Here is a 23,595-nt window from a genome sequence, read left to right as displayed (position 1 = left end):
CAACTCTGTCAGCCTGTCTTCATAGGACAGGTGCTCTTCTTCCTTCATGAAAGGTCCTCCCTGAGCTACAGAGTACATTTATCCTCCACCATGCTCCTCGGTGGGTTTCAGGTTCATAATGTGCATAGCCATGGTCTCCCATATAGAGATGCAGGGGTCTAGAACCTGCAGTAACTCCTCATTCTAATTATTCAATGGCCCTGATGTCCGAATCATTGTTTCACGCATTCTCACACCTCTCTCTTGGCTGCTCTTGCTCAGCAGTTTTTATGCCTTCGTAAATATTTTATCACAGAGGACGAGGGCACATTGCTGTGTCTTGGACCTGGCTGGCTGGATCTGTCCCGGTTTGCTCTGGGAATAGCTTCTGCCATCTTCTAAGAGAAACCACCTCTGCAGGCACCTCAACTCAAGAAATCTTACCACAAAACCACAAAACCCCTTGCAACCTGGACTGTTCTATGATTCTCTGGTCCTCCCACTGATGTCATCATTTGCATCAGGGAGGAAGAGTAAAGGAAGGGTCCTTCGCAGAGTTTGTATCATGGTTGGGTCAATGCCTGTCCTGTGCTGACATGTGTCTGACACAGGACTGATGCATCAGCCACGGTGCTCAATGTGTGGCTTATGAGCACTTTGATCTAGAAGATAGAGATAGCTGGCTGCTGAAAACTGACCTCAGAGATGGGGCAGAAGTTTTCATTTGTCGCAAGAAGGGGCTGACACACGACCAATGTGATCAGTCAAAGTCCGACTTTATTAGAGCATCAAACGTATATATATACTTGTTAAACTAAGTTATGCCTACTTGTCATAATATCATTGGTCAATGATTATAATTAGCTTATACATATTGCAAAAGCTTAGTTCATTATTGGTTACATGCTAAATGTAAACTCCACCTCTTGCAGCTTTCACATCCTGAATTCTTTAGCCACGACATTCTGTTTTCAAGCTTCTCGGGACTTTTCAGATAGCTCAAGGTTGAAAAACAACTTCAAGGTCATTCGGCAGCATGAGTTTATCCGTAACTCTGGCTCAATGATGAGCAAGGCCTGTAAGGCTTTGTGCAGGCCAAATCCAATCCTCTACAGTTCCCCCGTTTTCTTTAACAACCGTAAACCCGCCTAAATTATGTAAGCATTAGATATCATTTTTTGAATACATTGCAAAATACAAGGAACACATAAAAGTAACAACAATAAAACCAAGCCAATATAGCAAATCATCTTAACAATAGACAAAAGTCATCCTGATAGCCCAAGGCTGCTAAGCCAATCATGGAACGGATCTACCTATTGTTGAATTTTCTCAGTGTGTTGCTTCAAATATTCTAAATCTGCATGAATGCTTTGGCTATGGTCAGAGAGATTCAAGCAACACATTCCTTCAAAATCTTTACAACCATGACCCTGAGCCAACAATAAGAAGTCTTGTTTACACCATCTTATCATGCAGGTGGCTTTGTATTCCAATTACCCATACCATTCTCATGGAACCTTCTTCTCACATAATTATTTTCTTCTTCTGTTGCCAATTAAGTTATCTCTTTCCCAGTAGCTCATTCTCAGAAAGCCTCTAACTAGGCCTCAATAACCATTAACCCAATGTGGCCTAAATTGAAGTAAGTCAGGATTGCTCACAACCTGTATATTTCTGAACTGTTTCCCCAACATTCATTGAAAAGGAGATGGATGAGGCCTTGGTTTCTTGGCACAGCAAAAAAGTTGCCAGGACCCAGAGAGATGGATGGAGATGGTTTTTCCACCCTGCATTTTGGGCTTAAGAGGAGTGATTGGAACCTCACATGGTGGGTGGGAAGCTGTGTGCCTGAGCTGCTATTTTGAACCCAGCAGTTCCTTCAGGATTATCTTTTCTTCACCCAGGAGACCATGGATACCGAAGGGGTGGAAGGATTTCAACAATTAAGTCTAAGAAATACATGTCAAGTATTTGGAAGCACACCTAAATGTTTTCCTTAATAGTGAAGCCACAAGTCATTTCTGGAGGGAAGATGGGCACCTGAACAAAGCTATAAGAAGACATGGGTCATCAGACTGCATAAGTCCCTTTCAAACAAGATTGATTCTATGGGTACATCATTCATCATTCCTTTTTTTTTTTTTTTTTGGTAAGCCGTTCCCCTGTCTGGCTCTTGACCAACAATATTTTCACCTCCCTTTTCATCCTGGCCCAGGCAGGAGGGAGAGAACAAGCAGCTGGAAGTCAGCCAAGGTCTCTGTTGCTCTGAAGCAATTGTGGTAATTAGCCATGTAATGGTGTTCATCAATGACAAAGTTTTTTCTGCTGATGTCTGTGCTATCAAGAGCAGTCTCCTTGTCCCACTGCAGTTCTCCTCAGATGATGGTGGGCAATGAAGTCCTCAGGGCTTTGTGCACAAGCACACATTGAATAGGAACTAGGGATGTTTTCTAGCAATGGGCAAACAACTCCAAGGGAAAGGCCCCAAAGCTAAAACCACTGCAGGGAGTCCAACCCTCTTCTTCCTCCACCTTTTCCCCTGAGCAGAAGGAAGAATGACTCAGAGGCCCAGGCTTGGATGCAGCAGAACTTTAATGAGTTTAAAGAAGAATAAAAGGTGGCTCCCAAGGTGCCGCCATTTCAGAGCTTGTGGTGGAACTTCTTCAAGGTGTCCATCTGCCCACCCTGCAGAGGGAGGGAGGCCAACAGGTCCATGCTAGGCTGGCATTGGGAGGGAATGACAGGAAAGATAAGGAAGAGAGAGAAGACAGTAGAAAGCAGATCCACAGCTCGGAGCTCTCTGTAGAATGCGCCAAAGCTCTATCTTGTGCCCAGCACTACGTCCTGAGGCTGTGAGAGGTTCTTGCCAGGGACATTGCCAGGATGTTTAGCAGGGGGGCATCTGTAGCAGCTGGAAATGCAGGAGAGGTCACAGCAGCCAGAGTTGATGGGCACTCCATTACAGCTGAGGATGCTGCCAACAGCAGCAGAGGTGGAGGAGCCCACGGCGGTGTTCTGTGGGAAGGAGCTGAGGATAGGTCCGGGCAGGGTCACCACCACGGGGGAGGGCTCAATGACAACGATGGAGCTCTGGCACTGCCTGCAACAGGGCTCATTGCAGCTGCTGGCCAGAGGGGTTGGGCCACAGGACTGGCCGCAGGGCTGGCAGCAGGACATGGCTCTAGAAGAGATGTTCACCTGGGCGAGAGATCAGGAGGAAGTAGAACACAGGGAAGCATGAGGAGCAGAACTTCAGCCTGACAAAGTGATTCCAAGGCAGGTCAAAGCTCAGCTTATGTTACCCAGCTTAAGGTCCAGGAGACCCCTGAACTACGCCCCAGCCTCTGTCTAGGAGAGACCTTTTCTCTCCTCCTCTCTCCTATGAGAAGCAGCTCCCATCCCTCCCAGACCTGGGCAAGAAAAGCTCATCTCACTGGAGTCATACATAGAGGCGAGAACTGATCTTGAAGGAGGAGGAGGAGAAGAGGCTTTGCACTCACCTGATTCCCAAGGAGAAGGAGACAAGAGAAGTGGATGAGAGAGCAGAGAGCTGGGCTGCCTTTTATAGCAGCCCTGCACTGCCTCAGGCCCACAGGGAAGTAATTGGGAAGTAATAATTTTCTGACAAGCCCCTGTCAAATGCAAAGCATCCCAGGTAATGGTATGGGCTTTGTCCTGGTTTCCTGCACTACTGCTAACTTTTCATTTCCTGCCTTCTGCCACCTGTTTTCCAATGTGAAGGCTTCCATAAATGCCATTGTTAGAGGTCCAAAGATTTCCAAGTCTGAAAGGTATCCATGGCAATGTGTTCCCCTCTCCTTCTGTCTTTCTTTTCTTGATTTATGTGACTGGAGAAATGCCAAGCAAACCTCCCTACCCATTGAGATCATTGTCATGATATTTGTTCTCTTATGGTGCAGTGTTTCTGGTGATTAGGATAGGACATGGGCTTTTCACGTGCAGGCCACTTACGGATGCACTCAGTCCGCTCATACTTCCCTGCACTGAACAGTCCAAAACAATCTGTGGTCCCATAAAGCCATGGAAGCCATTGGAGCCTCGGATTCATGGTCCTCGTCAGAGTATATTCTGAAGACAACAGTGTCAGAACAGGAATCAAGGACTCCAGGGCATGAACACACTAAACGAAATCTTTTGTGCTGCCTGAGGGACTGCCACAGGGACTTCATAGAGAATGGGATGTGGAAAATTAGGCCAAAATGAACTTTCCCAGGAGCACAGCTAAGGTTGCAATATGGTTAAAGCTCCCCAGCAGCAGCTCTTCTGCAAACAAAAATGAGTGACAATCAGAAAGAAACAGGCAACAAAAGAAAAGGAAGTGGCACATCCTCCAACATGGGAATCCTTACGTACCCGTAAGAGAACCACAGGAATGAAACACATTCACATCATCAGACTGCACAAGATAGCACCAGCAGTTTTGCTGAGACTCCTGCATGCACTGATGAGCTTTGGCTGCAGAAATCCATGGACATCTAACCCTGTCATGTATAGAAGAATTCATATGAGAAAATAGGTGGCAGAAGGCAGGAAATGAAAAGTCAGCAGTAGTACAGGAAAAGAAAAATCCTGAAGAAACAGCTGGGCTCAAAATAACAGCTCAGGCACAAAGCATTCCAGTCACACTTATTCCTCCCACTTATGTCACTCTCCTCCCTCCTGTATATGACAACAGATCTGAGGGAGGTACTAAAAAATGGGTCAAGGTAAAGATAAGGAGATTACTTACCAATTACCATTCAAACAAAACCAAAGTTGATTTGTGAAAATTCATTGAACTTATTACCAGTGAAAAGCTGAACAGGGACGCGAGAAATAGCAACGGATCCCAGAATCCTGGCTTATAAAAGAATTGCTATGGCCACCAAGACCAGGATCTTCTGCCTATACTAACAGGTGAAAAGGCCATGCCTTGAATCCTGTCTTTAGTTTTGGGTTGCATCATTATAGGAAAGACTTTGAGGGGCTGTATTGTGTCCAGAGAAAAGAGCCTAGACCAAAAGTCAAAGTGGAGTGGCTGAGGGAATAGAGAGGTGTACAGGCTGCAGAAATGGAGCCTTAGGGGAGACATTACCCCTATCTATATGAGTTGAAAGGAGGTTGCAGGAAGGGGTCAGGGGTTGTTCTCTACGCCTGAGTAACAAACAGTAGAAAAGGAGAGAGGGTTTAGTTTCAATAATTGGGAACAATTATTCCCGCAAAGTGTTCATGCATTGGAACCAGAGCAGGCTGTCTGGGATCATGGCTGACTCACCATCCCTGGAGGTGTTAAAAAGACATGGAGATGTAGTGTTTAGGGAAACAGGTTGTGGTGGAATTGGCAGTGCACAAGGTTAACAGTTGGAGTTGATCCAGACGGTCTCTTTGAACCAACATGATTCCATATCTGATTTTCTCCACCCCCGGGCATCGCAGTGAAATGAGGAATGAGGGGTTGCAGTCCGGGGACAACAGTTCCTCTCAGAACAAAGCAGGATTCCCCTCACCTGCATGCCACAATGCAGTAGACTTTCAGATGTTTCTCCTTTACCGCTTCTTCCTGCCTGGACAAAGAAAGATGCTGGGCCCTCAGACACAGTTATTTATAGGGCATAAAGTGATGTGTTGTTGCTTGAACACCAAAGGGTTTTCACTCTCCCTGTGACACCCAGAGAGTCTCTCCTATATCTCACAGCAGAGCAGCATTGCAACCACGAGACCGTCAGAGCAGTACCCATTTGGTGTGAGGTCTCAGCCCCTGCCTCACTCAGCACATGGCTGTTAATCTGCAGAAGTTCATCTGGCATTGGCCTGGACATGAGAAGTTGTCAGGAAGAGCAGAGTGGACAACATATAATCAAAGTATTGCTATTTTATTGAGAGTAGTGGTAGCCCTTTTATAAAAAGTCAGGCTGATAACATAATAAAAGCATATTGCTGACTGGTACAACATACTCTTCATATGCCACAGGGCTCTATCTAACTCATTAAATACAACTATTTATGTGCTGTCTATGAGATGCCTTCCCATCCTGTTCTTCTTTTCCGCTGCCAGCTCCCTTATTTTTTGCCCATAGCTGATCTTTTAATAATCTTGCAGCTGGACCTTAAGACCCTTAGCTCACTGTGGCTAAAGCTAAATAGTCAGGATTGCCGACACGTCCGTTTTTCTCCAAAACTCTCAGAACGAGAAGCCTCTATCCCATCCCAGAAAGCATCACCTTAAGGGGATCTGTCCAGGGACAGCAGCCTGCATGGGCGCACAGGAAGTCTTGGCCTTTCTACCAGCACATAAAGCAAGAAAGGGAGGGCAAAGCGGGCAGAGACTGCATTGCAGTTCCCTGAGAACCTCTCTGCTAGGCCAAGGGCAACACCATTCAGCTGTAAATGGACTCCACTTAGCAAGGGAAACCTCCCTTGGTGCTCATGGATGTGCAAGGGGAGAGTTCCCCAGCTACGACCTGCACATACCCTGATGAGCATGGTCACACAAATACACACTGAGACATGTGTGACTGGGCATCTCTGCACTGAAGCCTGCAAGATATGTAACCTCACATTAGGTGTTGGATCAGCAGCAACGGTGGCCTCTGCTGAGTAGATTCTGACTATCACACTGGCAGAACATGAGTCAAGGACCTGTGGACCACACAACACAAATTTTTGGTTCTGCCTGAGGATCTGAAGTGACTGCACAGAGAAAGGTTGCAGAAAATAAAGTCCAGCTAAATCCTTCAAGGAGATCACTTACTGTTGGTGTGGAAGCAAAGCCACTCAGCAGCCACTCCTCTGTGTGCAAAAAATGAGTGACCAGCAGACAGAAATATGGGGAAGAAGAACAAAAAGTGTGGCATGTCCTCTCACAGCAGAGTCCATGGTTATCTGGACAAGAAGCTCAAGAGCAGTGACCATTTCCTGACATCTGAACCACAAAAAAGCCCAAAGGAATGACGCATATGAAAATCATCTGATTCAAGAGATGGCAGCAGCACTTCTGCTAAGAGTTCTGCATGGCCTGACGTGCTTTGGTCCCAGAAAGGCATGGACCTCTAACCCTGGCATTTATGGAAACCCTCATACAGGAAAACATGTGACAGAAGGGAGGAAATGAAAAGGTAGAGTACAGGAAACCAGGACACAGCCCATACCATTACCTGGGATGCTTTGCATTTGACAGGGGCTTGTCAGAAAATTATTACTTCCCAACAGGGTGCTTCTGGGCCTGAGGCAGCGCAGGGCTGCTATAAAAGGCAGCCCAGCTCTCTGCTCTCTCATCCACTTCTCTTGCCTCCTTCTCCTTGGGAATCAGGTGAGTGCAAAGCCTCTTCTCCTCCTCCTCCTTCAAGATCAGCTTTCTCCTCCATGTATGACTCTGGTGACATGAGTTTTTCTAAACCACATATGTAAGCTGCTTCTCATAGGAGAGAGGAGGAGAGAAAAGGTCTCTCCTAGACAGAGGCTGGGGCGTAGTTCAGGGGTCTCCTGGACCTTAAGCTGGGTAACATAAGCTGAGCTTTGACCTGCCTTGGAATCACTTTGTCAGGCTGAAGTTCTGCTCCTCATGCTTCCCTGTGTTCTACTTCCTCCTGATCTCTCTCCCAGGTGAACATCTCTTCTAGAGCCATGTCCTGCTGCCAGCCCTGCGGCCAGTCCTGTGGCCCAACCCCTCTGGCCAGCAGCTGCAATGAGCCCTGTTGCAGGCAGTGCCAGAGCTCCATCGTTGTCATTGAGCCCTCCCCCGTGGTGGTGACCCTGCCCGGACCCATCCTCAGCTCCTTCCCACAGAACACCGTCGTGGGCTCCTCCACCTCCGCTGCTGTTGGCAGCATCCTCAGCTGTGATGGAGTGCCCATCAACTCTGGCTGCTGTGACCTCTCCTGCATTTCCAGCTGCTACAGATGCCCCCCCTGCTAAACATCCTGGCAATGTCCCTGGCAAGAACCTCTCACAGCCTCAGGACGTAGTGCTGGGCACAAGATAGAGCTTTGGCACATTCTACAGAGAGCTCCGAGCTGTGGATCTGCTTTCTACTGTCTTCTCTCTCTTCCTTATCTTTCCTGTCATTCCCTCCCAATGCCAGCCTAGCATGGACCTGTTGGCCTCCCTCCCTCTGCAGGGTGGGCAGATGGACACCTTGAAGAAGTTCCACCACAAGCTCTGAAATGGCGGCACCTTGGGAGCCACCTTTTATTCTTCTTTAAACTCATTAAAGTTCTGCTGCATCCAAGCCTGGGCCTCTGAGTCATTCTTCCTTCTGCTCAGGGGAAAAGGTGGAGGAAGAAGAGGGTTGGACCCCCTGCAGCGGTTTTTGCTTTGGGGCCTTTCCCTTGGAGTTGTTTGCCCATTGCTAGAAAACATCCCTAGTTCCTATTCAATGTGTGCTTGTGCACAAAGCCCTGGGGACTTCATTGCCCACCATCATCTGAGGAGAACTGCAGTGGGACAAGGAGACTGCTCTTGATAGCACAGATATTAGCAGATAAAAAAACATGTCATCCATGCTCTCCTGGGTGAAGAAAAGGAAATCCGGACGAAACAGCTGGGCTCAAAAAACCAGCTCAGGCACAAAACATTTTAGTGGCAGAGGCAATTAGGGAGGAAGTGCACCCAGGTGTTACCACTAAGACAGTGATCTACACAGCTTTAATGAAATGGTGATGATGAAAAAGAATATTCTCCAATATATGGAAATATGTACAAGAACAGTAGAATGTTCTTTCTCCCTATTGCATTCCTCCCCCCTTTGTCCCAGAAATGCTCACATAACCAATGGGGTTGCTCAGCAACGATGAAAAAGCCCCAGACTATGCTCCTGGAGTCAGTGTAAGAATGCACCTAGGGGCAGGAGACTATGGGTTCAGGAGGGTACAGATTAGGACCACAGGCAGATGAATAGACGGAGTCCTCCCAGGATGCTCCCCATGGATGAAGAAGAAACTTGACCCATTTGGTGCCTCAAGTTTATACCAAGTAGAACATGTACAGGATGAATACTCCATTCGGTTACATTTAGTCATCTGTATTGTCTGATCCTCCCTAAAGGATGGTTGCACCTATGAGCACTTCATTCCCTTTCTCTTTCCAGAGCACAAGATGTTCCTCAGAATCGAGCAGTATCCTTGATTCTGCAGACCATTCTCTGGCCATAACTATAAACACTGAGTGTTATCAGTCTTAAGAGCAGACACTGAGATACATGCTACTAATTTCAGTATGTGCTGCTACATAGAAGAGACACAAGTTTCTCATCTCCAGACAAATGCCAGATGCACCTCTGAAGATTATCACCTGCTGTTGACTGAAAAAGGGTTGAGACCTGCACTAACAGGGTATTGGGCTAAATACTACAGCCCAAGGATCATATGAGGAGCTTGAACAGTTCTCAGTGAAGACTGAAGCAAAAGTGTTTAAGTACCTCACCCTTCCCCATATTGTGTAACCAGGTCTTCCCTTTCTATCTGAAGAGGACAAGCATTTTCCCTGGCCTCTCTTGTACCACTGACACACCTTCAGAAGATTTTCTCGCTGTCACTTGTACCTGCCTTATTTAGAAGAAGGATACTAAGCTTCAGAATTTCATCTGGTATTGGCCTACACATGAGGAACCTGTGTCCCACCACAGTCGACAGAATCACTGCACACCAAGAAGACTGATAAAAGGATCCGGTTATCTTGGCCTTCCTCCTGCCAAAAAAGGAAGAAACATAGAGAAGAGACAGAATTGTTTCCACTGATGTCTTTCAGACCTGGAAATCCTCATACCTTGCATCCCGGCACGTACAGAAGCCTTCAACTTTGAAAATATGTAGTCGAAAGGAGTAAATGAAAAGGCAGAGGGCAGGAAACCAGGGCACGGCCCATACCATCACCTGGGACGATTTGCATTTGAGAGGGGCTTGTCAGAAAATTATTACTTCCCAACAGGTGCCTCTGGGCCTGAGGCAGTGCAGGACTACTATAAAAGGCAGCCCAGCTCTCTGCTCTCTCATCCACTTCTCTTGCCTCCTTCTCCTTGGGAATCAGGTGAGTGCAAAGCCTCTTCTTCTTCTCCTTCAAGATCAGTTCTCTCCTCTATGTATGTCTCAGGTGATCCGGGCTGTGCTATCCCAGGGCTGGGAGCTGCTTCTCATGGGAGAGGGAAGGAAAGAGATTGGAGATGTCTTCTAGAGAATGTGTAGAACTTAGCTGAGGTATCTCCTGGGCTTTGAGCTGGGCAGCATATGCTGGAGCAGAAGCTGTCTTGACTCTAATGTGGTTGGGTGCAGTTCTGATTCTCTTACATCCCTATGCTCTGCTTCTTCCTGATCTCTCTCCCAGGTGAACCTCTCTCCCAGAGTCATGTCCTGCTACAACCAGTGCCTGTCCTGCTGCCAGCCCTGTGGCCCAACCCCTCTGGCCAGCAGCTGCAATGAGCCCTGTTGCAGGCAGTGCCAGAACTCCATCGTTGTCATTGAGCCCTCCCCCGTGGTGGTGACCCTGCCCGGACCCATCCTCAGCTCCTTCCCACAGAACACCGTCGTGGGCTCCTCTACCTCTGCTGCTGTTGGCAGCATCCTCAGCTCAAGTGGAGTGCCCATCAACTCCGGAGGTGTGGACCTCTCCTGCATTACCAGCCGCTACTGTGGCAGAAGATGCCCCCCTTGCTAAAGCTGCTGGCAGTGTCCCTGGCAAGAACCTCCCAAAACCTCAGGATAGAAGATAGAGCTCTGCAACATTCTCTTACTGCTTTGTGGCATTATTTTCTTCCTCTTCCTCATTGTTTGTGTTTGTCTCCTCGTGCCAGCCCCACAGTGGCAGTGATCTGTTGTCCTCCCTCCCTCTGAAAGGCCGGCAGGAGACCATCTGGCAGGAAGTCCACCACAGCCTCTTCTTCACTGATATTGGTTTCCCTTTGAGCCATCACCTTTTCCTCCTTAATCTCATTAAATTTTTTTGCATTTATGTCTCAGCATTTGAGTTCTCTTTCCAAAGCTTATGGGAGGAAAATATGCAGGAATTAGGAGGGTGTGATTCCCTGCAGTGGGATTTTTCACTTGGAAACATGGTACATTCACTTCGTATGAACATGAACAAAGTCACCAGTTTGGCGTCCAAGAAATGTTCTGCTTTATGGCTGTCTGACCCTCTCTCAGCTCCCTTTTTCAGAGGTTTGCAAATGCCACCCAGACTTCTCACCGGTTCCTCATCAGACTTAATGAAATCTCCAGTGATGGTCTACATTATAGACAAGTGGCACCTTGGGTTCATGATGTAGTAAATTAATAAGGAGGCAATTAGGGAGGAAGTGCACCCAGGTGTTACCACTCAGACAGTGATCTGCAGCATCAGGAGCAGACACTGAGTGAGAAACCTGCTGTTCGTTTCAGCAAGTGCAGCTACTTAGTAGGGACTTATCTGAAAGCAAAATTACAGAAAGAAAATCAGTACTATCCTTGCCCAAACCAGGACATTGGTCTCATTCTCCATGGCTTCCCTGGCCTGTCAAGGTTGGTCCCTGTAGCCATGCCATTATTTTCTTGGTATATCTTCTAACCCGTGTAGTCAATGGCTCCCTCGTTATTTCTATGTGGAGCTATGGGCACCTGCAGACCTTGGTGCATTTCTTTGTCATCAGCAGAAATGTTACAGCACTACCGTTGTATCAAAAGCCACAAAGACTCTTTGTCACCAGGGAAATAATATGTTCATCCTCCTTGCTGGCTCAGTTGTTTTCACACTTCTTTCTGGCTGTCACTGAGTTCACCATCGTTTCAGTGATGTGCTTCCAGTTCATGATTCCTAGGGGTGCACTCAGGCCAAAACTACATTTAAGAGTGGTCCTGTAGAGATTTGCACTATTAAAGAGACAGGAGTTTATCCGATTCCTGGGAAGAAACAATCCAATCAGGTGTTTGAATCTCACCCAAACGTGCCCCAAAGTGGGGGAAGAGAGGCTTAGCATAGTGTTTTCCCTGGCATTCTTTCACCCTTTGGCTTTTTTTATACTATTTTACCTGAGAGGTGGAGCTTGAGTAACTCTGGTCAAGCCTTTCTTTATTGTGAGTGATGCAAAGATCCCTCACTTCACATTTCAAGGTATAGGCTGGAGAAAATTCAGAGTGCAGGTTCAGTGAGGGGTGGCTGCACCTTGGAGCTGGGCAGCTTTAGGGATGGAGGTGTGGTTTTGTATTGGAATGAGATTATAGTGATCAAAGTTCCACTTAAGGACAGTATTTTGTCAAAGGGTGGCAGGCTGTTGACCTAGGGTATCCGAAGTGCAGTTAGTTGGTATTGTTGACACAGAGTGTGGCTGCAGTGTCTCCACTCCGCCCTCCACTGAATTTCTCTTGGAGTTAGCACATGGAGTACCCCTGATAACGCCAACATCAAGGGTAGTCACGGTCGTCTAGCCACATCCCACCTGCTACAAATGCTGCACCTTTACTTAAAAAAACAAATAATCTAAGCCATTTCCCGCAAATAGTTCTATTCTCTCATAGTCACTATACACAAACTGATGCATAATGCCACTCCTATGAAAGAAGAGGCGGAAGAGAAGAGAGAAGAAGAAGAGAAGAGGAGAAGAGAGAAGAAAGAGAGAAGAGAAGAGAAGAGAAGAGAAGAGAAGAGAAGAGAAGAGAAGAGAAGAGAAGAGAAGAGAAGAGAAGAGAAGAGAAGAAGAGGAGAAGAAGAGGAGAAGAAGAGGAGAAGAAGAGAAGAAATTTGTGGTCATCTTCACCCAGGTAGCTCTACTGCTCACCAGACATTCTGCACAATTAAAGCCACCACCAGAACCCAACTCCCCCTACTCAGACTCTGTTGGTCCTGATCCGGCATCTGCTACTTCTCCTATGTATACATCAAAAAATGACCAAACACTGGAAGAGCTTGTTCTGAGGAATGGCTGAAGGACTTAAATGTTGGATGGATCTTATAGAAACCTGTTCATGAAAAAGATGTCCCCCAGGCAAGAGGGGTTGTTCTAGAATGTTTTTTGAAGATCCACTCCAACCAGAAACCTTCTTTGATTCTCCAGTTCTACAATGGTTTGAATTTTCATTTGGTGGATAAAACCTCACATGGATATGGTAGAGTCTCCATTGCTAAAGATTTTCAAGATGTGATTGGACATGGTGAAAATATTACCCATGCCATATTTCCATTAATTATTAGACCACATGACAGAACAAATAGAATGGTTTGGGTTGGAAGGGACCGTAAAAATTGTCTAGTTCCTACCCCCTGCCATGGGCAGAGACACCTTCCACTGGACGAGGTTACTCCAAGTTTCATCCAACCTGGCCTTGAACACTTCCAGGAAGGTTCATCTGCAGTGCCTCAGGGCAGCCTGTGTCAGTGTTTTACTACCATTACACTAAATAATTTATTCCTAATGTCTCATCTAAACCTGTCCTCTTTCATTTTAACACCATACTTCCCTATTCAATCACTACATGCCCTGAATAATCTCTTTCCAGCTTTCCTACAGCCCCTCTCAGGTACTGGAAAGCTGCTGAAAGTTGTCACTGTAGCCTTCTCTCCTTAAGGCTGAAAAACACCAACTCTGTCAGCCTGTCTTCATAGGACAGGTGCTCTTCTTCCTTCATGAAAGGTCCTCCCTGAGCTACAGAGTACATTTATCCTCCACCATGCTCCTCGGTGGGTTTCAGGTTCATAATGTGCATAGCCATGGTCTCCCATATAGAGATGCAGGGGTCTAGAACCTGCAGTAACTCCTCATTCTAATTATTCAATGGCCCTGATGTCCGAATCATTGTTTCACGCATTCTCACACCTCTCTCTTGGCTGCTCTTGCTCAGCAGTTTTTATGCCTTCGTAAATATTTTATCACAGAGGACGAGGGCACATTGCTGTGTCTTGGACCTGGCTGGCTGGATCTGTCCCGGTTTGCTCTGGGAATAGCTTCTGCCATCTTCTAAGAGAAACCACCTCTGCAGGCACCTCAACTCAAGAAATCTTACCACAAAACCACAAAACCCCTTGCAACCTGGACTGTTCTATGATTCTCTGGTCCTCCCACTGATGTCATCATTTGCATCAGGGAGGAAGAGTAAAGGAAGGGTCCTTCGCAGAGTTTGTATCATGGTTGGGTCAATGCCTGTCCTGTGCTGACATGTGTCTGACACAGGACTGATGCATCAGCCACGGTGCTCAATGTGTGGCTTATGAGCACTTTGATCTAGAAGATAGAGATAGCTGGCTGCTGAAAACTGACCTCAGAGATGGGGCAGAAGTTTTCATTTGTCGCAAGAAGGGGCTGACACACGACCAATGTGATCAGTCAAAGTCCGACTTTATTAGAGCATCAAACGTATATATATACTTGTTAAACTAAGTTATGCCTACTTGTCATAATATCATTGGTCAATGATTATAATTAGCTTATACATATTGCAAAAGCTTAGTTCATTATTGGTTACATGCTAAATGTAAACTCCACCTCTTGCAGCTTTTCATATCCTGAATTCTTTAGCCACGACATTCTGTTTTCAAGCTTCTCGGGACTTTCCAGGTAGCTCAAGGTTGAAAAACAACTTCAAGGTCATTCGGCAGCATGAGTTTATCTGTAACTCTGGCTCAATGATGAGCAAGGCCTGTAAGGCTTTGTGCAGGCCAAATCCAATCCTCTACAGTTCCCCCGTTTTCTTTAACAACCGTAAACCCGCCTAAATTATGTAAGCATTAGATATCATTTTTTGAATACATTGCAAAATACAAGGAACACATAAAAGTAACAACAATAAAACCAAGCCAATATAGCAAATCATCTTAACAATAGACAAAGTCATCCTGATAGCCCAAGGCTGCTAAGCCAATCATGGAACGGATCTACCTATTGTTGAATTTTCTCAGTGTGTTGCTTCAAATATTCTAAATCTGCATGAATGCTTTGGCTATGGTCAGAGAGATTCAAGCAACACATTCCTTCAAAATCTTTACAACCATGACCCTGAGCCAACAATAAGAAGTCTTGTTTACACCATCTTATCATGCAGGTGGCTTTGTATTCCAATTACCCATACCATTCTCATGGAACCTTCTTCTCACATAATTATTTTCTTCTTCTGTTGCCAATTAAGTTATCTCTTTCCCAGTAGCTCATTCTCAGAAAGCCTCTAACTAGGCCTCAATAACCATTAACCCAATGTGGCCTAAATTGAAGTAAGTCAGGATTGCTCACAACCTGTATATTTCTGAACTGTTTCCCCAACATTCATTGAAAAGGAGATGGATGAGGCCTTGGTTTCTTGGCACAGCAAAAAAGTTGCCAGGACCCAGAGAGATGGATGGAGATGGTTTTTCCACCCTGCATTTTGGGCTTAAGAGGAGTGATTGGAACCCACATGGTGGGTGGGAAGCTGTGTGCCTGAGCTGCTATTTTTGAACCCAGCAGTTCCTTCAGGATTATCTTTTCTTCACCCAGGAGACCATGGATACCGAAGGGGTGGAAGGATTTCAACAATTAAGTCTAAGAAATACATGTCAAGTATTTGGAAGCACACCTAAATGTTTTCCTTAATAGTGAAGCCACAAGTCATTTCTGGAGGAAGATGGGCACCTGAACAAAGCTATAAGAAGACATGGGTCATCAGACTGCATAAGTCCCTTTCAAACAAGATTGATTCTATGGGTACATCATTCATCATTCCTTTTTTTTTTTTTTTTTTGGTAAGCTGTTCCTCTGTCTGGCTCTTGACCAACAATATTTTCACCTCCCTTTTCATCCTGGCCCAGGCAGGAGGGAGAGAACAAGCAGCTGGAAGTCAGCCAAGGTCTCTGTTGCTCTGAAGCAATTGTGGTAATTAGCCATGTAATGGTGTTCATCAATGACAAAGTTTTTTCTGCTAATGTCTGTGCTATCAAGAGCAGTCTCCTTGTCCCACTGCAGTTCTCCTCAGATGATGGTGGGCAATGAAGTCCTCAGGGCTTTGTGCACAAGCACACATTGAATAGGAACTAGGGATGTTTTCTAGCAATGGGCAAACAACTCCAAGGGAAAGGCCTCAAAGCTAAAACCACTGCAGGGAGTCCAACCCTCTTCTTCCTCCACCTTTTCCCCTGAGCAGAAGGAAGAATGACTCAGAGGCCCAGGCTTGGATGCAGCAGAACTTTAATGAGTTTAAAGAAGAATAAAAGGTGGCTCCCAAGGTGCCGCCATTTCAGAGCTTGTGGTGGAACTTCTTCAAGGTGTCCATCTGCCCACCCTGCAGAGGGAGGGAGGCCAACAGGTCCATGCTAGGCTGGCATTGGGAGGGAATGACAGGAAAGATAAGGAAGAGAGAGAAGACAGTAGAAAGCAGATCCACAGCTCGGAGCTCTCTGTAGAATGCGCCAAAGCTCTATCTTGTGCCCAGCACTACGTCGTGAGGCTGTGAGAGGTTCTTGCCAGGGACATTGCCAGAATGTTTAGCAGGGGGGGCATCTGTAGCAGCTGGAAATGCAGGAGAGGTCACAGCAGCCAGAGCTGATGGGCACTCCATCACAGCTGAGGATGCTGCCAACAGCAGCAGAGGTGGAGGAGCCCACTACGGTGTTCTGAGGGAAGGAGCTGAGGATGGGTCCGGGCAGGGTCACCACCACTGGGGAGGGCTCAATGACAACGATGGAGTTCTGGCACTGCCTGCAACAGGGCTCATTGCAGCTGCTGGCCAGAGGGGTTGGGCCACAGGACTGGCCGCAGGGCTGGCAGCAGGACATGGCTCTAGAAGAGATGTTCACCTGGGAGAGAGATCAGGAGGAAGTAGAACACAGGGAAGCATGAGGAGCAGAACTTCAGCCTGACAAAGTGATTCCAAGGCAGGTCAAAGCTCAGCTTATGTTACCCAGCTTAAGGTCCAGGAGACCCCTGAACTACGCCCCAGCCTCTGTCTAGGAGAGACCTTTTCTCTCCTCCTCTCTCCTATGAGAAGCAGCTTACAGATTTGGGTTAGAAAAACTCATGCCAACAGAGTCATACATGGAGGAGAAAGCTGATCTTGAAGGAGGAGGAGGAGAAGAGGCTTTGCACTCACCTGATTCCCAAGGAGAAGGAGGCAAGAGAAGTGGATGAGAGAGCAGAGAGCTGGGCTGCCTTTTATAGCAGCCCTGCACTGCCTCAGGCCCACAGGGAAGTAATTGGGAAGTAATAATTTTCTGACAAGCCCCTGTCAAATGCAAAGCATCCCAGGTAATGGTATGGGCTTTGTCCTGGTTTCCTGCACTACTGCTGACTTTTCATTTCCTGCCTTCTGCCACCTATTTTCTCATATGAGTTCTTCTATACATGACAGGGTTAGATGTCCATGGATTTCTGCAGCCAAAGCTCATCAGTGCATGCAGGAGTCTCAGCAAAACTGCTGGTGCTATCTTGTGCAGTCTGATGATGTGAATGTGTTTCATTCCTGTGGTTCTCTTACGGGTACGTAAGGATTCCCATGTTGGAGGATGTGCCACTTCCTTTTCTTTTGTTGCCTGTTTCTTTCTGATTGTCACTCATTTTTGTTTGCAGAAGAGCTGCTGCTGGGGGGCTTTAACCATATTGCAACCTTAGCTGTGCTCCTGGGAAAGTTCATTTTGGCCTAATTTCCACATCCCATTCTCTATGAAGTCCCTGTGGCAGTCCCTCAGGCAGCACGAAAGATTTCGTTTAGTGTGTTCATGCCCTGGAGTCCTTGATTCCTGTTCTGACACTGTTGTCTTCAGAATATACTCTGAAGAGGTCCATGAATCTGAGGCTCCAATGGCTTCCATGGCTTTATGGGACCACAGATTGTTTTGGACTGTTCAGTGCAGGGAAGTATGAGCGGACTGAGTGCATCCGTAAGTGGCCTGCACGTGAAAAGCCCATGTCCTATCCTAATCACTAGAAACACTGCACCATAAGAGAACAAATATCATGACAATGATCTCAATGGGTAGGGAGGTTTGCTTGGCATTTCTCCAGTCACATAAATCAAGAAAAGAAAGACACAAGGAGAGGGGAACACATTGCCATGGATACCTTTCAGACTTGGAAATCTTTGGACCTCTAACAATGGCATTTATGGAAGCCTTCACATTGGAAAACAGGTGGCAGAAGGCAGGAAATGAAAAGTCAGCAGTAGTGCAGGAAACCAGGACAAAGCCCATACCATTACCTGGGATGCTTTGCATTTGACAGGGGCTTGTCAGAAAATTATTACTTCCCAACAGGTGCCTCTGAGCCTGAGGCAGTGCAGGGCTGCTATAAAAGGCAGCCCAGCTCTCTGCTCTCTCATCCACTTCTCTTGCCTCCTTCTCCTTGGGAATCAGGTGAGTGCAAAGCCTCTTCTCCTCCTCCTCCTTCAAGATCAGTTCTCGCCTCTATGTATGACTCCGGTGAGATGAGCTTTTCTTGCCCAGGTCTGGGAGGGATGGGAGCTGCTTCTCATAGGAGAGAAGAGGAGAGAAAAGGTCTTTCCTAGACAGAGGCTGGGGCGTAGTTCAGGGGTCTCCTGGACCTTAAGCTGGGTAACATAAGCTGAGCTTTGACCTGCCTTGGAATCACTTTGTCAGGCTGAAGTTCTGCTCCTCATGCTTCCCTGTGTTCTACTTCCTCCTGATCTCTCTCCCAGGTGAACATCTCTTCTAGAGCCATGTCCTGCTGCCAGCCCTGCGGCCAGTCCTGTGGCCCAACCCCTCTGGCCAGCAGCTGCAATGAGCCCTGTTGCAGGCAGTGCCAGAGCTCCATCGTTGTCATTGAGCCCTCCCCCGTGGTGGTGACCCTGCCCGGACCCATCCTCAGCTCCTTCCCACAGAACACCGCCGTGGGCTCCTCCACCTCTGCTGCTGTTGGCAGCATCCTCAGCTGTAATGGAGTGCCCATCAACTCTGGCTGCTGTGACCTCTCCTGCATTTCCAGCTGCTACAGATGCCCCCCCTGCTAAACATCCTGGCAATGTCCCTAGCAAGAACCTCTCACAGCCTCAGGACGTAGTGCTGGGCACAAGATAGAGCTTTGGCACATTCTACAGAGAGCTCCGAGCTGTGGATCTGCTTTCTACTGTCTTCTCTCTCTTCCTTATCTTTCCTGTCATTCCCTCCCAATGCCAGCCTAGCATGGACCTGTTGGCCTCCCTCCCTCTGCAGGGTGGGCAGATGGACACCTTGAAGAAGTTCCACCACAAGCTCTGAAATGGCGGCACCTTGGGAGCCACCTTTTATTCTTCTTTTAAACTCATTAAAGTTCTGCTGCATCCAAGCCTGGGCCTCTGAGTCATTCTTCCTTCTGCTCAGGGGAAAAGGTGGAGGAAGAAGAGGGTTGGACTCCCTGCAGTGGTTTTAGCTTTGGGGCCTTTCCCTTGGAGTTGTTTGCCCATTGCTAGAAAACATCCCTAGTTCCTATTCAATGTGTGCTTGTGCACAAAGCCCTGAGGACTTCATTGCCCACCATCATCTGAGGAGAACTGCAGTGGGACAAGGAGACTGCCCTTGATAGCACAGATATTAGCAGATAAAAAACCATGTCATCCATGTTCTCCTGGGTGAAGAAAAGGAAATCCTGACGAAACAGCTGGGCTCAAAATAACAGCTCAGGCACAAAGCATTCCAGTCACACTTATTCCTCCCACTTGTGTAACTCTCCTCCCTCCTGTATATGACAACAGATCTGAGGGAGGTACTAAAAAATGGGTCAAGGTAAAGATAAGGAGATTACTTACCAATTACCATTCAAACAAAACCAAAGTTGATTTGTGAAAATTCATTGAACTTATTACCAGTGAAAAGCTGAACAGGGACGCGAGAAATAGCAACGGATCCCAGAATCCTGGCTTATAAAAGAATTGCTATGGCCACCAAGACCAGGATCTTCTGCCTGTACTAACAGGTGAAAAGGCCATGCCTTGAATCCTGTCTTTAGTTTTGGGTTGCATCATTATAGGAAAGACTTTGAGGGGCTGTATTGTGTCCAGAGAAAGAGCCTAGACCAAAAGTCGAAGGTGGAGTGGCTGAGGGAATAGAGAGGTGTACAGGCTGCAGAAATGGAGCCTTAGGGGAGACATTACCCCTATCTATATGAGTTGAAAGGAGGTTGCAGGAAGGGGTCAGGGGTTGTTCTCTACGCCTGAGTAACAAACAGTAGAAAAGGAGAGAGGGTTTAGTTTCAATAATTGGGAACAATTATTCCCGCAAAGTGTTCATGCATTGGAACCAGAGCAGGCTGTCTGGGATCATGGCTGACTCACCATCCCTGGAGGTGTTAAAAAGACATGGAGATGTAGTGTTTAGGGAAACAGGTTGTGGTGGAATTGGCAGTGCACAAGGTTAACAGTTGGAGTTGATCCAGACGGTCTCTTTGAACCAACATGATTCCATATCTGATTTTCTCCACCCCCGGGCATCGCAGTGAAATGAGGAATGAGGGGTTGCAGTCCGGGGACAACAGTTCCTCTCAGAACAAAGCAGGATTCCCCTCACCTGCATGCCACAATGCAGTAGACTTTCAGATGTTTCTCCTTTACCGCTTCTTCCTGCATGGACAAAGAAAGATGCTGGGCCCTCAGACACAGTTATTTATAGGGCATAAAGTGATGTGTTGTTGCTTGAACACCAAAGGGTTTTCACTCTCCCTGTGACACCCAGAGAGTCTCTCCTATATCTCACAGCAGAGCAGCATTGCAACCACGAGACCGTCAGAGCAGTACCCATTTGGTGTGAGGTCTCAGCCCCTGCCTCACTCAGCACATGGCTGTTAATCTGCAGAAGTTCATCTGGCATTGGCCTGGACATGAGAAGTTGTCAGGAAGAGCAGAGTGGACAACATATAATCAAAGTATTGCTATTTATTGAGAGTAGTGGTAGCCCTTTTTATAAAAAGTCAGGCTGATAACATAATAAAAGCATATTGCTGACTGGTACAACATACTCTTCATATGCCACAGGGCTCTATCTAACTCATTAAATACAACTATTTATGTGCTGTCTATGAGATGCCTTCCCATCCTGTTCTTCTTTTCCGCTGCCAGCTCCCTTATTTTTTGCCCATAGCTGATCTTTTAATAATCTTGCAGCTGGACCTTAAGACCCTTAGCTCACTGTGGCTAAAGCTAAATAGTCAGGATTGCCGACACGTCCGTTTTTTCTCCAAAACTCTCAGAACGAGAAGCCTCTATCCCGTCCCAGAAAGCATCACCTTAAGGGGATCTGTCCAGGGACAGCAGCCTGCATGGGCGCACAGGAAGTCTTGGCCTTTCTACCAGCACATAAAGCAAGAAAGGGAGGGCAAAGCGGGCAGAGACTGCATTGCAGTTCCCTGAGAACCTCTCTGCTAGGCCAAGGGCAACACCATTCAGCTGTAAATGGACTCCACTTAGCAAGGGAAACCTCCCTTAGTGCTCATGGATGTGCAAGGGGAGAGTTCCCCAGCTACGACTAGCACATACCCTGATGAGCATGGTCACACAAATACACACTGAGACATGTGTGACTGGGCATCTCTGCACTGAAGCCTGCAAGATATGTAACCTCACATTAGGTGTTGGATCAGCAGCAACGGTGGCCTCTGCTGAGTAGATTCTGACTATCACACTGGCAGAACATGAGTCAAGGACCTGTGGACCACACAACACAAATTTTTGGTTCTGCCTGAGGATCTGAAGTGACTGCACAGAGAAGGGTTGCAGAAAATAAAGTCCAGCTAAATCCTTCAAGGAGATCACTTACTGTTGGTGTGGAAGCAAAGCCACTCAGCAGCCACTCCTCTGTGTGCAAAAAATGAGTGACCAGCAGACAGAAATATGGGGAAGAAGAACAAAAAGTGTGGCATGTCCTCTCACAGCAGAGTCCATGGTTATCTGGACAAGAAGCTCAAGAGCAGTGACCATTTCCTGACATCTGAACCACAAAAAAGCCCAAAGGAATGACGCATATGAAAATCATCTGATTCAAGAGATGGCAGCAGCACTTCTGCTAAGAGTTCTGCATGGCCTGACGTGCTTTGGTCCCAGAAAGGCATGGACCTCTAACCCTGGCATTTATGGAAACCCTCATACAGGAAAACATGTGACAGAAGGGAGGAAATGAAAAGGTAGAGTACAGGAAACCAGGACACAGCCCATACCATTACCTGGGATGCTTTGCATTTGACAGGGGCTTGTCAGAAAATTATTACTTCCCAACAGGGTGCTTCTGGGCCTGAGGCAGCGCAGGGCTGCTATAAAAGGCAGCCCAGCTCTCTGCTCTCTCATCCACTTCTCTTGCCTCCTTCTCCTTGGGAATCAGGTGAGTGCAAAGCCTCTTCTCCTCCTCCTCCTTCAAGATCAGCTTTCTCCTCCATGTATGACTCTGGTGACATGAGTTTTTCTAAACCAAATCTGTAAGCTGCTTCTCATAGGAGAGAGGAGGAGAGAAAAGGTCTCTCCTAGACAGAGGCTGGGGCGTAGTTCAGGGGTCTCCTGGACCTTAAGCTGGGTAACATAAGCTGAGCTTTGACCTGCCTTGGAATCACTTTGTCAGGCTGAAGTTCTGCTCCTCATGCTTCCCTGTGTTCTACTTCCTCCTGATCTCTCTCCCAGGTGAACATCTCTTCTAGAGCCATGTCCTGCTGCCAGCCCTGCGGCCAGTCCTGTGGCCCAACCCCTCTGGCCAGCAGCTGCAATGAGCCCTGTTGCAGGCAGTGCCAGAGCTCCATCGTTGTCATTGAGCCCTCCCCCGTGGTGGTGACCCTGCCCGGACCCATCCTCAGCTCCTTCCCACAGAACACCGTCGTGGGCTCCTCCACCTCCGCTGCTGTTGGCAGCATCCTCAGCTGTGATGGAGTGCCCATCAACTCTGGCTGCTGTGACCTCTCCTGCATTTCCAGCTGCTACAGATGCCCCCCCTGCTAAACATCCTGGCAATGTCCCTGGCAAGAACCTCTCACAGCCTCAGGACGTAGTGCTGGGCACAAGATAGAGCTTTGGTGCATTCTACAGAGAGCTCCGAGCTGTGGATCTGCTTTCTACTGTCTTCTCTCTCTTCCTTATCTTTCCTGTCATTCCCTCCCAATGCCAGCCTAGCATGGACCTGTTGGCCTCCCTCCCTCTGCAGGGTGGGCAGATGGACACCTTGAAGAAGTTCCACCACAAGCTCTGAAATGGCGGCACCTTGGGAGCCACCTTTTATTCTTCTTTAAACTCATTAAAGTTCTGCTGCATCCAAGCCTGGGCCTCTGAGTCATTCTTCCTTCTGCTCAGGAGAAAAGGCGGAGGAAGAAGAGGGTTGGACTCCCTGCAGTGGTTTTAGCTTTGGGGCCTTTCCCTTGGAGTTGTTTGCCCATTGCTAGAAAACATCCCTAGTTCCTATTCAATGTGTGCTTGTGCACAAGGCCCTGAGGACTTCATTGCCCACCATTGTCTGAGGGGAACTGCAGTGGGACAAGGAGACTGCTCTTGATAGCACAGATGTTAGCAGAGAAAAAAACGTCATCCATGCTCTCCTGGGTGAAGAAAATGAAATCCTGACGAAACAGCTGGGCTCAAAAAACCAGCTCAGGCACAAAACATTTTAGTGGCAGAGGCAATTAGGGAGGAAGTGCACCCAGGTGTTACCACTCAGACAGTGATCTGTAGCATCAGGAGCAGACACTGAGTGAGAAACCTGCTGTTCGTTTCAGCAAGTGCAGCTACTTAGTAGGGA

General features: G+C 47.4%; 2 protein-coding genes and 3 pseudogenes across 2 annotated transcripts; 3 read left to right on the top strand and 2 right to left on the bottom strand.

Annotated features, from left to right (window-relative positions):
* Positions 1-2,802: 2,802 nt before the first annotated feature.
* On the bottom strand, positions 2,803-4,051 carry LOC115599765. Its single transcript, XM_030465772.1, is given in 4 exon segments — positions 2,803-3,180; positions 3,483-3,572; positions 3,575-3,657; positions 3,955-4,051. Coding segments are annotated over 4 exon segments (648 nt in total).
* LOC115599764 lies at positions 4,050-7,896 on the top strand (annotated as a pseudogene).
* Positions 7,897-8,751: 855 nt separating this feature from the next.
* Positions 8,752-10,629, top strand: LOC115599763. Its single transcript, XM_030465771.1, is given in 4 exon segments — positions 8,752-8,847; positions 9,792-9,911; positions 9,913-10,005; positions 10,300-10,629. Coding segments are annotated over 4 exon segments (639 nt in total).
* A 5,760-nt stretch (positions 10,630-16,389) lies between these two features.
* LOC115599762 lies at positions 16,390-17,398 on the bottom strand (annotated as a pseudogene).
* Positions 17,399-19,576: 2,178 nt separating this feature from the next.
* LOC115599761 lies at positions 19,577-22,805 on the top strand (annotated as a pseudogene).
* The last annotated feature ends 790 nt before the right edge of the window (positions 22,806-23,595 follow it).

This window comes from Calypte anna, chromosome 27, assembly GCF_003957555.1.
Source record: "Calypte anna isolate BGI_N300 chromosome 27, bCalAnn1_v1.p, whole genome shotgun sequence".
NCBI classification, from domain to species: Eukaryota; Metazoa; Chordata; class Aves; order Apodiformes; family Trochilidae; genus Calypte; species Calypte anna.
This window is presented reverse-complemented; position numbering and strand designations above follow the sequence as displayed.